Below are 15,675 nucleotides of genomic sequence, written 5' to 3'. Positions count from 1 at the left end.
CACGTATATACATAGAAATACATACACATACAGATCATCCATCCATCCATCCTATTGGCTTGTTTCTCTGCAGAACCCTAACACACTCGCTTACACCATGCTTCCCACCGTGTGTGACATGAGAGGCAGGTGGGCAAGGGTAACCCTGAGATCCGCTACAGCCCAAATGATCAGAGACATGGTCTCACAGGTCAAACGGTCACTGCCTTGTTGGCACCATCCAAAACGCAGCTCACCCCACGACCTAGGGGGCAGAGACCACCAGACCCCTGCTCTCTGGGGGCAGCTGCTGCTGAGGGGGCTTGTACAATACCTGCTGAGGTCCTTGGCCAGATCGGGGCAGGAGGGACTGGAAGCTTCTACTCCATCACCAGCAGGGGCAGAAGGTGAAGCTGTGTGTTCTACAGCCGAGGGAGCAGGACCCACGTGGGCAGCAGCTGGGGAGGTGCTGGGGACACAATGGCGGAATTATTCCACATGGAGCTGGGGTCATTAATGGCACATTCATCAGGCCCTACTCACCCTACCCAACCCACCCGCCCACACGTGGAATGGACTCTTTAAACCCCGGCACATGGCTCCTGGGCTTCCCCACCCAGGCCTCCACTCCACACAGCCAGGCCTGCGGTGGCAACGCAGCGGCTGCCAGGCCAGGCCCTTAAGCTCCTCCCTCCTTAGGCTCCTGCAGAACGGGGTTCCTGTAACAGAGGCCTCTCAGGCGTCCGGGACACGCCATGTGAGTTTCCTAGTTTGATTTCTATTTAGAGGAGAGGATTTTTGTATGATAATTTCCACTAGTTTTTGATAGGCAATGGAACTCTATGAGGTGAGAACTAAAATACAACTGTACAAATACCCCGGGCTTTGCCCGCAAATCCCAAGGCTGAGAAAAATCCAGAGGAAAAGGCTGATGGGTAATCCAGGAACCTGCCCGGGCCCAGCTGGGCCGCCCATGTCCTGGGGGAGGAAGAGTTTCGGAGCGGAGTGTGGCCCTCGGGCAGGGAGCGAGAGCCCCCTGCTGGACAGCTGGGGAACCACAATGGCCTCTCGGGGTAGCACAGGAGAGAGCAGGCAGCGTGGGTCCAGCCCCGGCTCTGCTCCCACACTGTGGGTGGCCTGGCCTGGGGCTGGGATCCTAGGGTGGAGGTGGCAGATGTGTCCCCTGCCTTCGTGGAGCTCTGAGGCCCAGGCAGTAAGGGGCTGGGCAGTGCCTGCTGGACACAGGCTTGGCGTGCAGAAGAGATTCTGCTTTTCTCCACTGGCAAAAATCAAGGCTAGCAATGGCCTCCTCAGACTGAAGCCGGGAAACAGCTTTCAGGGTGGTGCCCTCCCAGCCTCTCCAGCCATCCCTGCTCCTGTCCACAGCAGGGCTGGCTGGGCTGAAGGTGTCTTGGGGTGGCCAGGCTGGAATACAGGGCTCAGCACCGAGGGCCTGAAACCCAGCTTGAGGGACTAGCTGGGGTTTGTGGTGTCACAGCCCTTGCAGTGAAGGATCACTGCTTCCCTCTGGGGGTAAACACCGCAGGGAGCTCCCAGATTGCAGGAGTCCAGGGTGCGTGGGCTTCTGGGCTGCTATGTCTGCCCACTCCATCTGAGAGGCTAGCACCCTGGTCTGAAGGGCAGCTGCCATGGGCGCCCACACCACACACTGGACAGAGGACTTCAGTCTTGCCCCTAAGTCCAGTCACAGCTTAGCAGATTCTGCAGGTCCAGCAGGCACTGCCCAGCCCCTTACTGCCTGGGCCTCAGAGCTCCACCAAGGCAGGGGACACATCTGCCACCTCCACCCCAGGATCCCAGCCCCAGGCCAGGCCACCCACAGTGTGGGAGCAGAGCCGGGGCTGGACCCACGCTGCCTGCTCTCTCGGGGCCCCACAAACAAAGAAAAACAGAGCCCCAGGAGTAACAACCTAGGAAAGCCCAGCGCAGGGCAATCCGTGGGGAACAAAAGTTACAAGTGTTTGGATGAAACCCAGCGAAAGAGCAAAGTGGGTTTGCAGACGGAGTGACTGGCCTCCTCTGTCAAACTTTTATTTCTAACAATTTGGGCAGTGGCTGAAATTAATTATTTTGTACAAGAATGACTCAAATGAATAATGCAAACTACCAGGGGCGTTTAAGCTCCTTACAAGAGCTATTTTACACTTTGGAGGCCGACGTGTATTCATAATCAGCAAATGGACCACGCAAGCTACTAGTCTAACACTTCCCTTTCTCCTCCCTCCACCACACACTTCCTACCAAGATTTTACTTAGTTTAACGCAAATTGAGGAAAGGTGGTTCTAAGTGTGGTTCCGAGATTTTAAGGTACTGTTTATCAAACTGCAAGGAAGGATCTCTGTCTCGGAAAACAATGGCAGAGAGGAGGGGATGGGAGGAGCCACCACAGATCTGCGGGCCTGACGTAATCACAGCAAGGCCAGCTCTGTGACTGCTGACGGGCTCTGGGATCTAATGCAGATGCCCCAGGCTACAAATCCATTCCCTGCCCCTCTCTGAGAACGCCCCGGGGCAGCACGACCAAGGCTCACTCACCAACCTCCCCACCTGCCCTGCACACCCACAGCTGCTCCTGTTCCTGAGGGGCCACCTGGCTGCTCCCTCCTCCCTTCCCTCTGTTGGCCCCAACTGCCATGGGCACACCCTTCCTGCGCAGGCTGGGTCCCATTAGCCAAAGGCACCAAACAAGTGTGACTCAACAGCTCATTTAAGAAAGGAGCCTCCCCCTCTTCCACGCCTGTTGGCTCATACCCAGGGGCCGAGGAGGTCAGGATCCCACCAGGAAACACTCAGTGACTCACCATCCCAGTCCCAGTGCTAACACATGGGCTCCCACAGACACCTCCTGGGCCCCACAGAACTCCTCCTCTTCCCTCCTGACCCTCCTCTTCCTCCCCCAATTTTCCCAGCTTGGAAGTGTCACCACCAGCCCGCCAGGCCCAGGCACTGACTTCCGGTTCTCTCAGTCCCCTGCCCCTCATCGCTCCTTCCTGCTGAGTCACCTCCTTCTCTTTCTGGAATCTGTCCTTGCTGAGGACTCCTGAGTATCCTGCTGTGCCTGCTTTCCATTTTGCCCCCTCAGATCCAAGGCCCCGCAGCCACCAGAATGACCCAACTCCAGTTCTGATCAGGTCCTTCCACTGGAGCCCTCCCTGACTTCCTACGGCATCCAGAAGCTGGCCCTCGAGGAGCCAGACAGGGTCCATGGAACTTCCCCTGAGCTGCCAAAGGGTAACGCTGCCCCAGCAGAGCAAGCAAGCAGGTAGCAGCAGCCAGCTCCTCGCCCACAACCCTGGTCAGCTCCTGTCTGCGTTCAAGCCTCCTGTGACCAGCAGTGACTTCTCTTAAAGATGTTGTTCTCAGAAGCCAGGCCCTTAACAAACACGCACCACCAATCCCAGGTCTTTGCGGAACCTTCCGGACAGCTGCCAAACCCGGACCAGAGAGGGCAGGGCATTGACATGGGGTCCACGCTTTCTGTGGTCTCATTCCACCTGTTAGCGTTATCTCACTGTCTTCCTCCACCGGGAAGCCAGCCTGGGTTTAACATCCGGGAGGCCTTTTTCCACTGAAGGAGTTCATCAGCATTTTCCAGACCTTATTGGAATGACGAAAAAGCTAAATTCAAATTCATGTCGAGTACTTATATTTTTGGAAGAGGAAGAATGTATTGACTTAAATTCAACCTATTTCTTTTGGTTTAGGAGACTTGACAACAATATAAACGACCACACTTTTAGCAGATAGCCCTGACTTATCAACCAAGACGTTCTTTCCTGTTAAGCCCAGCTGGACAAGACCTCAGATTCCATCTCAACATAGATCCCTCGGGAACCACTTCCAATGGGCCAGAGACGATGGATCAGGAGAGTTTGCAATCCCTGACTTAGGATCTTCTAAGGTCCTCACAAACAACTGGTCGCTGGTCCCACTGACCATGAGGCTGTGGTCTGGAGCCACACAGTCGTCGCTCCCGGGTTCACCTTCTGCCCGACAGCCCTGCAGTTCTGGCTGCAGTGAGACACTGTCAGTAGCTGCTGGCCTTTGAGTCCCTGCTCGGGGCTTTTGAGTCCTGGGCAGATCCCTCACTGACCTGACAGCACGTTTCACTTCAGAGATCGGCTCGAGCTGCCAAGTGAAGCCCTTGGGCAAGGACAAATACCAGAGTGGCCGGGACTGTCACGGGAGGGTGATAACAGCCCCCAAGGTGCAGGCTGAACACATGCTCCTGTTGGGCAGATGGGCAACAGCACCTTATCTCCCATTTCGCATTGCCATCTGGAAGGCATTTAGCACAACGGCCCTTTCCCCCAGGCCTTCTGATTTTTTTCTTCCCGAATCCCCAAGTGCACATGATATCATGTAATAGGGTGAGCGTTAAGGCCAAAGACTCAGGTTATGCTGAAAGCTTGATGCGAACTGCATAGAGGAAAGCGCTGTGAAGCTGTGGGTTTGGAGAGCCAGTCTTGGTGGATACAAACGACAGGCATCCAGTCCCACGGAGGCCTGGGACTTGGTAAAATGAGACTCAGTAATGGGAGATAGGACTGGCCTCTCTCAGAGGCGGCCACTGAAAAGCCCCAAAGCCCAAATCAGAAGGTGCTGAGAGGTGCTTGTGAATTGGCTGGAAACTTCGAGGCAGGCACATCCAGACATTTCTGGTCGCTGGTAAGATTCACCGGCATTCGAGCACCAGCCAGTCCACGTGGAAGCGTGAGCAGCCCCAAACAAGCTGATATGCAGATTTCCAGCGGGCACCAGAAATTAACCCTGAACTGGCTGGTCAGTTCTTCCCCGGTACACACCTGTCCACTTTACCTTCACGGCATGAGCCCGTGCTCAGAGGAGGGATGTTATTTTCAAACTTGACCCAAGCAAAACTTAAGCAGGAAGGAAAATATTCACCAAGGGAAAAGTAATAAACACCATCCCAGAACCATAGGCAAGGCTTTGGTCTGGCTTGGATCGTCCAAGTTATGAACCCCCATGCTTGGTCATCAGCAGCGGCTCTGTGGGCCCTCTGCCCTGAGCACTCTGGGGATGAGCCCTGGTTTACAGAAGCTACAGGGGTGGAGAGACAAGGGATGAAAGGAGACTGATCTTGGATATCCAAGATTATTCAGAAAGTCAAAATCTACCTATATAGATAAAGCAGCTCAAGAACCATGAAAAACCAGAACAAGACAGAATCTTGTGTTGGTGTAAACCACATGAAATTCTCAATATTTGACAATTGCCAGTGTGGCAATTCATGTGGTTCAACCCAACAGCAGCCAGTCAGACACTGGAAACTCAAAGGCTCTGAAGAAGTACAGAGGTGTACCCCAATTTACTCAGCACGCTGGGTGCTGGCTCAACAGATCTGATTCATGAAATGTCAAATACCCTCTGAAGGGTACAAAGGAATTCTGTTATTCATAGAAGATTTTTGCGAGATTCACTGTCTAAATTAAAAGTAATTCCTCCACTTTATCATTCAGTTTTTGTTCGATTTTTTGAGACTGAGTTTTGCTCTTGTCGCCCAGGCTGGAGTGCAATGGTGCGATCTTGGCTCACTGCAACCTCCACCTCCCGGGTTCAAGCGATTCTCCTGCCTCAGCTTCCCCAGTAGCTGAGATTACAGGTGCCCGCCACCACAGGCAGCTAATTTTTTTGGTATTTTTAGTAGAGATGAGATTTTGCCATGTTGGCCAGGCTGGTCTCAAATTCCTGACCTCAGGTGATTCAGCTGCCTTGGCCTCCCAAAGTGATGGGATTACAGGCGTGAGCCACCACACCCGGCCCAATCCTTGGTCTTAACAGAACTATCTCTTTTCTACCAATCTAGTAAAAACAACACAACAACACAACTCTGGATAAACATTCGGTAACAACGACAAGGCACCCAAAGTGCTCATTCCTTACTCAGATACTTCCCTAGGTTAGGTTTTAATCATGTCTGCATTCTGCCCCACGTTCTGAGTCTTTCCATGAGGAGATAAAGCCAAGAAGCTGGCCACGTTCTCAGCGCTGACATCTCTGCTTAGCCACTGGTCCCTTCCTGCATTCTGTGGCCACTCCTGGCCAGGGTTACAGGTAACACAACTGTATTACCTCACGTATCACCGTCCTTGGACTACAGAGAGACCACGGATGAGGCGGGGCCCCAGGACATGGTGTCTCAGGAAGCCTGGCTCTCCTGCAGCTCTGCCCCTGGAGGTTTCCGAACACAGGTGGGCAGCTGGGCCAGAGCTGCTGCAGTCCCAGCTCTGCACTTACTAGCTGTGCCCTGGAGCATGTTAACATCTGAGCCTCAGTCCGCTCAACTGTGAAATGGCAGCCATGACAGCAGCTCCTACCTTCTGCAGATGGCATGAGGATTTACAGATGTGATGGCACGCGCCTGTAGTCCCAGCTACTCAGGAGGCTGAGGCAGGAGAATTGCTTGAACCCGGGAGGTGGAGGTTGCAGTGAGCCAAGAGTGCACCACTGCACTCCAGGCTGGGTTACAAAGTGAGACTCCATCTCATAAAAATAAATAAAAATTAAAAAAAAAAAAAAAAACAGTTTCCAGCTTGGGAGGGGCCTTCAGAAGCACCCATCACACCCCCCTGCTGCCCTGGAATATCACTTCTGGACTGTACTTTCCCGTCCTGACTATCCCGTCCTCTGCCTTCTCCCCCACCAGGCACCTCCTCCTAGTTTTAAATAGGTGTATTGGTTCTGTCAGCCATCCACCTGTACCCCCAGGAAGGTGGTCAGCAGGGGCTGGCCCCCAGGTCCCTGTCCTTCCTCATCTGGTTCAAGTCACCACCATTCCTCCAGGGCCTGCCCAATGCCATCCTGGATACTGCAGTTCCAGAGATGACAGGTGACCAGTTCCTCCCTCCAGGAGTTCCCAGTCCAGCAAAGGGGATGGAATTAGATATGGGTCATTTACGAGAATCTGTGGAGGGCAGTGACATGGGGCATGACAGTGACTGGAGGAATTCAGAGGCAGGTTTCTCTCAGTGTGGGGAGAAGGCTTCTTAGAGGAAGGGCCACTGGGTCATGAGTTCTGGGAAGAAAGGGGCAGTATCTGTCCCAGTCACCATGGCTTTGCCAGCACTGTGCAATGTTAGGCAAAAAGCAGTTGTTTCACTGATCTGAACAGAAATTAAAATGTGTGTATGTGTATTCACAGACACACACATATAGACATGTGTGTACAGAGACAGACATGGGGGCATACGTGTACGTCTGTATAAAGACATGGGGGCATACATGTGTGTGTGTAAAGAAATGTGGATGTGTACATATGTGTATAGAGACATGTGGAGGCAGACATGTGTACTTGTGTGCCTATATGTGCATATATGGGCATCTGAGCTGACCCTGAGGCTGATTCTGGAAAAGCCCAGGTTCAATGCCAAGTTTGCAGGCAGAGGGAGCAGTGAAATCTGAATCCAGGCCAAGCACAGTGTAGATGGAGAGCTGTGATCAGTGTGGGGTTGCTGGGGTGTGAAGAGCAAGGAGAAGGGAGGCTGGTGGGAGGTGACATGGCAGAGGAGCCAGGGGCCTGTGGTCCCTGCCCCTGCCCTTCTGCCATGTGCTGCTGACCCTCTTCTCTGACCATCATCAAGAAATGAAGGAAAATGAGCAGTGAATGCAGCTCTGCCCCAGGAGACCAGAAGACAGCTAACTCGAGCATTTCCAGAAAAAGAAACAGCACCTTCTCTCTCCTGCAGGACATCTGTTTCAAATGGGGACCTTGAAGACCACATGGGAAAATCTCTAAAATGCCCCTTATATGTGCTGGGGGCTGGGTCGGGGGAGACCCTAGTCTCCTAGTCTTCCTAGTGTCTCAGATCATTCCTAAGGTCACAAGAAGAGGCTCCAGCCCTGGCACATACCTGTTCAGGATAAATGTGCAAACCCTGCGTGTGTGCGCAGAGAGGGTGAAACTGCAGGAGAGAAGAGGGGACAGGGGGAGGGAGGCAGCCTCAGGGATTGCGCCCAGGGTCTCACCACCAGCTCCAGGCCCCCAGCGTACCTCTGGGCTGTCAGATCTGTGGAGACCTGGCCAACAACATCACCGTGGTGGGAAGAGGCAACTAAGGATGGGTTTTCCAGGTCTGTGGGGACAGCTGGCTGGATGACATCATCTGCCACAGGTGAACTGGGGAGAGAAAAGGGAAAGAACCAAAACTCAGAAATATTCCTATGAGTTTTAAATGTGTTTTAACAGCATATTGCTATCTGGATCCTGACCAGGGCCTCAGTTTCCCTTTCTATGAGGGATGAGTTTGGTGCTGCTCAAAGCAGGGTCTGTCACCAGTCTATGCTGAGTCTTGTCTGTGACAAGATTATCAGCAGTCTATCCCAAGTGGCTGGAATTACAGGCACGCCCCCACCACGCCTGGCTAATTTTTGTATCCTTGGATTTCTGGTACAGATGGGGTTTCACCATGTTGGCCAGGCTGGTCTCAGACTCCTGAGTTCAAGTGATCCACTCACCTTAGCCTCCCAAAGTGCCGGGATAACAGGCGTTAGCAACTGCGCCTGGCCCCTTTGTAGCAATTTGATAGACTGTGTTGATGTGTTCAACATCCTACCACACACAGGACAGTCCCCAAGACAAAAGACTATGTGGCCCAGAACATCAACAATGCCAAGGTTGAGAAACCCTGGCCTTGAGTTTCACTTCTTTTTTCTAGTAATTCATTTATATATATATATGTATAAATAATATATAAATTATATTTATTTCTATAAATATATAAAAAATATATAAATTTAAATATATATAATTTTTATATATATTGTTGTTGTTGTCGAGACAGAGTCTCTGTCACTCAGGCTGGAGTACAATGTTGCAATCAATCTCAGCTCACTGCAACCTCTGCCTCCCAGGTTCAAGCTATTCTCACGTCTCAGCCTCCTGAGTAGCTCAGATTCCAGGTGCCCGCCACCACGCCCACCTAATACTTGTATTTTTAGTAGAGATGGGGTTTTGCCATGTTGGTCAGGTTGGCCTCGAACTCCTAACCTCAGGTGATCCACCTGCCTCGGCCTCCCAAAGTGTTGGGATTACGGGCATGAACCGCCGCATCCAGCCTTAATTATATTTTTTAAAGTTTTCATCTATTATGAGTTAGAAATTTAAAAATCACCCTGGTCCTTCAGGGACTGAGAGAGTCTGCAACCTCTTAGCACAGGCTGGCTCGGGATGCTGGACGAGGCACAGTCCTCAGACACCCATTGTCTTGTAGTCGGTTACCCTATCCTGTCGTCGGCGAGGTCCCTGAGGGAATTTCTGATGAACTCTGCTCTGTAGGCCTAAGTAGCAGGACCATTCTCTCCACTCCTTGAGCAGACCCTTACTGAAAACCAGTTCCCTGCTGTGAACAAGAGAGCAGTGGTACCTGCCTTCATGGGACCTCTCACAGGACAGCCTCAGGCAAGATCAGTTTTTGTCTCTGTTTTTTTTTTTTTGAAACAGGATCTCCCTCTGTCACCCGGGCTGAAATGCAGTGTCGCCATCATGGCTCACTGTAACCTCAACTTCCAAGGCTCAAGCGATCTTCCCACTCCAGCCTCCCCAAATGCCGGGATTACAGTCATGCGCCACCTTGCCTGGCCCAGATGGGTTTTTTCTACAATGCTTATTCAGTAACAACTGCAGTAACTGCTAAGAAGGAAGGTGCAGATGGTGATGAGAACACAAACTAAGAGCTCTTGGCCTGCAGTGGGGTGGTGGAAAGCTTCCTTGTGGTGTGGTGAGCATGCTGAGGCCAGCTCGGTAACAACGAATGTTTCCTGGTGCTTACCACGTGCCAGGAACTGTTCTAAGTACATACAGACAGCACTGTATTTGACCCTCACAATAACCCTTATGAGGTGGATACTGTTATAAACACATTTTACAGATGTAAAAACGAAGGCAGAAAGAGGCTGAGCAGCTTGTCCAAGGCTGCACAGCAGGTAGGTGGCAGAACCAGGATACAAACCCAAGCCTGACCCCAGGAGTCATGCTCTTAATCTCCACACGTGGCTTTGTCCCAAAGGTTGAAGAGTAAGAGGAAGGAAGAGGGTCTGGGCACGGTGGCTCATGCTTATAATCCCAACACTCTGGGGAGGCTGAGGCTAGAGGATCACTTGAGGCCAAAAGTCGAAGACCTTCCCGGGCAACATAGTGAGACCCTGTCTCTAGAATGTTTTTTTTTTTTTTTGAGGTGGAGTTTCGCTCTTGTTACCCAGGCTGGAGTGCAATGGCGCCATCTCAGCTCACCACAACCTCCGCCTCCTGGGTTCAGGCAATTCTCCTGCCTCAGCCTCCTGAGTAACTGGGATTACAGGCACACGCCACCATGCCCAGCTAATTTTTTGTATTTTTAGTAGAGATGGGGTTTCACCATGTTGAACAGGATGGTCTCGATCTCTTGACCTCGTGATCCACCCGCCTCGGCCTCCCAAAGTGCTGGGATTACAGGCTTGAGCCACTGCGCCCGGCCCTAAAACTTGTAAAGCTTAAGAAAGGAAGAGTATACCCCTACCGTCAGCCCTACCCGCCTTTCAGGGAGCCACATATTGAAAGCCCTGAATCAGGAAGGAGTTTGCAAAAAGTCACTGCAACTAGAGTACAGATAAAGAGGGGGGAGTCCGGCTGGGTGCAGGGGCTCACACCTGTAATCCCAGCCAGCACTCTGGGAGGCCAAGCTGGGTGGCAGATCACTTGAGGTCAGCAGTTCAAGACCAGCCATCTCTATTAAAAAGTACAAAAATTAGCTGGGTGTGGTGGTATGCACCTGTAATCCCAGCTATGGGAGGCTGAGGCACAAGAACCTTTTGAACCTGAGAGGCAGAGGCAGAGGTCTTAGTGAGCCAAGATTGCATCACTGCACTCCAGCCTGGGTGACAGAGGGAGACTCTGTCTCAAAAAAAAAAAAACAACGCAGGGACCATGAGGAGAAAAGGGGGACAGGAGACAGACCACAAGGCCAGGGCAGAGAAGTGGGACTTGATCCTAAGCAGAATCAGCCTGAAGCTTCAACCCAATGTTCAGCCATGAAGTGCCTTTGGCATTGAGATGAATGAGAACGGGTGGTCCAAGGCAAATTTCCGCAAACTATTTTCTTAATACACTTGGACTAGCACATGTGTGCACCCATACTTGACTGCTTAGTCTCCATTCTCCATGTTCCCACTCACCGTTCCACTTCCTCCAGAACAAGACCTGAAGCCGTGTGACCACACCCAAGGATTCAGAGAGAGAGATCTCTAGAAGGGGAAATGGGAGCAGCAGCCAGCCCACAAGAGTGAGGATGGCAGGAGCTCTGGATGGGCTCCTGAGTGTGGAATCACAATGTGTAGAATCCTAAACTACAGGCAATATGCACTTTCCAAAGTCAGAGAACCTGAGTGGAAAAGCAGACCCCAAAGTTTTGGCAGCACACACCGAAAGCCATAAAAGACTCTGTTTCTTTTGACACAGCCATGGTTCTTCCAATAACTTATTTTAAGGAGATAATTAAGGGCATGGGCAAAGATGCTGGTCACAGCTGTAATCAGGACCACGAAAAACCTGGAAACAACCAAAATGCCCAACAGTAGAGGATAGTACGTCAAATGAAGGCACACCCATAGGATGGGCTCGTTTGCAGCTGTTTAAAAAGTAAGGTAGGCCAGGCGCGGTAGCTCACCTGTAATACCAGCACCTTGGGAGGTGGGACCCACCCACCTGAGGTCAGGAGTTGGAGACCAGCCTGGCCAACATGGTGAAACCATGTCTCTACTAAAAAGACAAAAAATTAGGCAGGCGTGGCACCTGTAACCCCAGCTACCCAGGAGGCTGAGGAAGGAGAATCACTTGAACCTGGGAGTCAGAGGTTGCAGTGAGCAGAGATTGTGCCACTGCACTCCAGCCAGGATGACAAGGGCAAAACTCTATCTCAAAAAAATAATAATAATAATAATAATAATGTAGGTCTTCATGTATCTAGATGTAAATGTGTCCATTATTAACAGAAAATAAATTGAAGAAACTTAGCACATTTTATGTGTATATCAATATTTGTGGGTATGTATATCTCTACAGTCAACGTATAGACATACACACATGAACATGTGACAGAGAGAGAGTGGAGAAAGAGAAAATGAGAGCGAGGAGAGAGAGAGAGAGAGAGAGAGAGAGAGAGAGAGAGAGAGAGAGAGAGACAGTAATAGCCTGAACAATGAAGCAATGTGGACAAGTAATTGCCAAGGTGTTAATGGTAATTCTCTTTCAGTGGTGAAATCATTTGTGTTTTTTCTTCTTAATGAAATTTATGTCTACTCTCTAGTTCTATGCTGAACATATACTACTTTCATAAGTGAAATAAATTAGAAAACATATGCAAGAAGTTACTTAAAGTGCCAGGGAACAACTTCAATCTATAACTCAGTGAAAGCCTTCTGAGATGGAGATAATCAGAACGCCACTGTCTTTTCCCTGCTTCTGTATTCATATTTTCCACTGTGAGCCTAGACTTGCCTGCCTCATTCCAAGGCAGGAATGTAGTCAGTCTTCATCCATTAGGCACCACTGGAGAAAATGAGGTCCCAGTGAAGAGGACATGGAAGACATCTGCCCACATACTCTATGTGATGGCATTTTCATCTAAATTCTTTGGGATGGAATTTTTTTTTTTTTTTTTTTTTTTTGAGATGGAGTTTTGCTCTTTGTTGCCCAGAATGGAGTGCAGTGGTGCAATCTCGGCTCTCTGCAACCTCCACCCCCTGGATTCAAGTGATTCTCCTGTCTCAGTCTCCCGAGTAGCTAGGATTATGGGCATCCACCACCACACCTGGCTAATTTTTGTATTTTTAGTAGAGACGGAGTTTCACCATGGTTGCCAGGCTGGTCTCAAACTCCTGACCTCAGATGATCCGCCCCTGTCAGCCTCCCGAATTGCTGGGATTACAGGCATGAGCCACTGTGCCCAGCCAAGGGATGGAATTATTTTTTAAATCATAAACACTTCCCTGACTTTTTTGAGACAGAGGATCTTGAACATAATTAAATATTTTCTCAATGACACTTAGTCATCCTGGGCAACTGTGACATAAGTGAGTGACATTGGTGCTGTAGCACCAAATGCAACCCCTATATGTGAAGCTGAGGGAACTGGATTCCAGTCCAGGCCCACTGTGGATCTAAGCCAGGGGACTTCTCTGAGCTTTAGCCTTTCTGTCTGGAACAGTGAAGGCGCGGGACTACACAATACTCAGCCTTGTCCCTCACTCTCAGGCCATCAGCTGTCACTTCTGCTCACCTACTCACCTGCCTCCTCCTGCCAGCTTATGCCTTGCAGTTCTCTGCTCCTAGCAGGCTACAGGCTAAGAAACATGGCTGAGGGTGTTAGAACAGTGCATAACTCAAGAGTCAACAGGCTCTAAATAAAGTTCTACAAACCTTCCATTCCAAATCATTATATATAATGATATAAAAATAAACACATATGGCCGGGCGCGGTGGTTCAAGCCTGTAATCCCAGCACTTTGGGAGGCCGAGGCGGGTGGATCACGAGGTCAAGAGATCGAGACCATCCTGGTCAACATGGTGAAACCCCGTCTCTACTAAAAATACAAAAAATTAGCTGGGCACGGTGGCACGTGCCTGTAATCCCAGCTACTCAGGAGGCTGAGGCAGGAGAATTGCCTGAACCCAGGAGGCGGAGGTTGCAGTGAGCCGAGATCACGCCATTGCACTCCAGCCTGGGTAACAAGAGCGAAACTCCGTCTCAAAAAAAATAAAAAATAAAAAAATAAACACATATGTGGATAGACACATATACATTAGGTTGAACCACAGGACTGCTAAAAAAAGAAATAAATTGTCCAGTTTACACTGTGCTGTCAGTCCCAGGGCCTTTCTGACTTGGTAATGATCTGAATATTTTACAGGTGGCTAAGGATGGGAGCGAGCTGGATTCTGGGGAAATGGGGGGATTCTTCTAAAAAGCTCTTCTCAGAGGCTATAAACGGCTTCCAAGTTCTGCTGGTGGTGGTTCCAGGACTAGAGTGACTGAGATGTTTTTCATAGAAAAAAAAAAGTCTATCAGATTTTAACCACCAGCTGCTGCCACCAGCTGCTGCAGCCCACTATAAATTTAGTCAGGCCAGCAAACGGTTGATTTGCCACTGGAATGTCAGGGAGAGAAGGCTGTCCTATCAACAAGTGCTTCTGCTGAGGGCCATGAGTCACCCCTTCAGAGACTGGTGGAATGGACTCTGCCCAGAGAGGACGACATTCAGCCTCCGGCCTTAAAAGCCCACATCTTCAGTTCTGTACATATGAGCCAGGCCATGGGAAGAGCCCCGTGGCAGGCACCGGGGTGGATTTTGTGGAAATCGCACACCCCAACAGTGACAGGCTAATCGAGCAGGAGGAGCTGCAAGTCCACAGCAAGGAGAACTGGGAAGGGTGTGTCTTCATTGGCTCAGGCTGCTACAACAGAATCCCATAGATGGGATGGCTTATGAACAACAGAGATTTATTGCTCACGGTTCTGGAGTCTGGGAAGTTCAAGATCAGGTGCCAGTAGGCTCAGTGTCTCATGAGGATCCCTTCCTGGTTCACAGACAGCTCCTTCTCACTGCATCTTCACGTGGCAGAAGAGGCAAGGCAGCATGGTGGGGCCTCTTTTATAAGGGCACTAATCCCATTCACAGAGGCTCCGCCCCTATGACCTAATCACCTCCCAAAGCCCCACCTCCCCATACCAGAGCCTTGGAGGTAGGGATTTCAACATAGGAATTTCGGGGCTGAGAGGGATACATTCAGACTGCAGCAGGTGATAACAGAAGAATAAACTGCCATAGAAACCCAGGATTCCACAGGCTGGGATGATCCAGGAAGGTCCTGAGAGGAGAATAGCTGAGTCAAGCAAAGTGCTTCAATAGGCTGATGTGTGCAAAGGGCTTTCCAGAAGAAAATAAAAAGCTTCTCCCTCCCTCTCTCCAGGATGGTTCTGTCTGAAAGTCTTCTTTTCCCTTCCCCTTCTTATTTATTAAAAAGAACAGTATCCAGTATCAAGGATAACAGGAGCCAGGTTCTCACAGAGAAGAGCCTGCATATACAGAAGGTGGTTGGACTCCAAAGAACCCGCAGGTCAGGGCCGCAATCAGAGGGATCAGATAAATCCAGAACTAGCTGTGGAGGGCTGTGTGCACACGTGCATGTGCGCAATCACACACCTACTTCCAGCCTTCTCCTTGGGAGTCATGTCAAAGGACAAAAGAACCACGTAAAGGGACTCCCACTGCCAAATCTGGGACTGTTTGAGCAACACACACACACACACACACACACACACACACACACGCACACACACACACAGTCCTGGATTATAACCCATGGAAGAGAGTAATAATCTATGCATCCATTTAGATCTAAATAAAGACATGAACAAATGGGGAAGAAGGGAAAGTCCCCCTTACAATACAATGCCAGCTACTTAGTCCACGTAGGAGGGGCAATGCAAACAGAACACTGCTGTGGAAGAACCATCATGGCCGCGGCCAATTCAGGAAAGAGCCATCAAAGGATGCCAAGGCAGGCGGGGGAGTGTAAAGAAGGAAAGAACAGGCTGGGGCGTGGTGGCTCACACCTGTAATCCCAGCACTTTGGGAGGCTGAGGCGGGCAGATCAGGAGGTCAGGAGATTGAGACTATCC

The 15,675-nt window shown here is 50.5% G+C and overlaps 1 protein-coding gene across 45 annotated transcripts in view; it reads right to left on the bottom strand.

Moving 5' to 3' along the window:
• TACC2 (transforming acidic coiled-coil containing protein 2) overlaps window positions 1-15,675 on the bottom strand; it is a 246,073-nt gene that overhangs the window by 106,803 nt on the left and 123,595 nt on the right. For 31 of the 45 annotated variants that reach the window (XM_035269317.3, XM_054243402.2, XM_035269326.3 and 28 more), the window contains 2 exons: window positions 8,013-8,138; window positions 314-448 (listed from right to left, as the gene is read on the bottom strand). In XM_035269317.3, coding sequence (XP_035125208.3) covers window positions 314-448; window positions 8,013-8,138 — 261 coding nt within the window. The remainder of the gene's footprint in view (window positions 1-313; window positions 449-8,012; window positions 8,139-15,675) is intronic. The other 14 variants (XM_054243404.2, XM_078346666.1, XM_078346671.1 and 11 more) reach the window with 2 other exon arrangements.

This window comes from Callithrix jacchus, chromosome 12 (genome assembly GCF_049354715.1).
Source record: "Callithrix jacchus isolate 240 chromosome 12, calJac240_pri, whole genome shotgun sequence".
NCBI lineage: Eukaryota > Metazoa > Chordata > Mammalia > Primates > Cebidae > Callithrix > Callithrix jacchus.
This window is presented reverse-complemented; position numbering and strand designations above follow the sequence as displayed.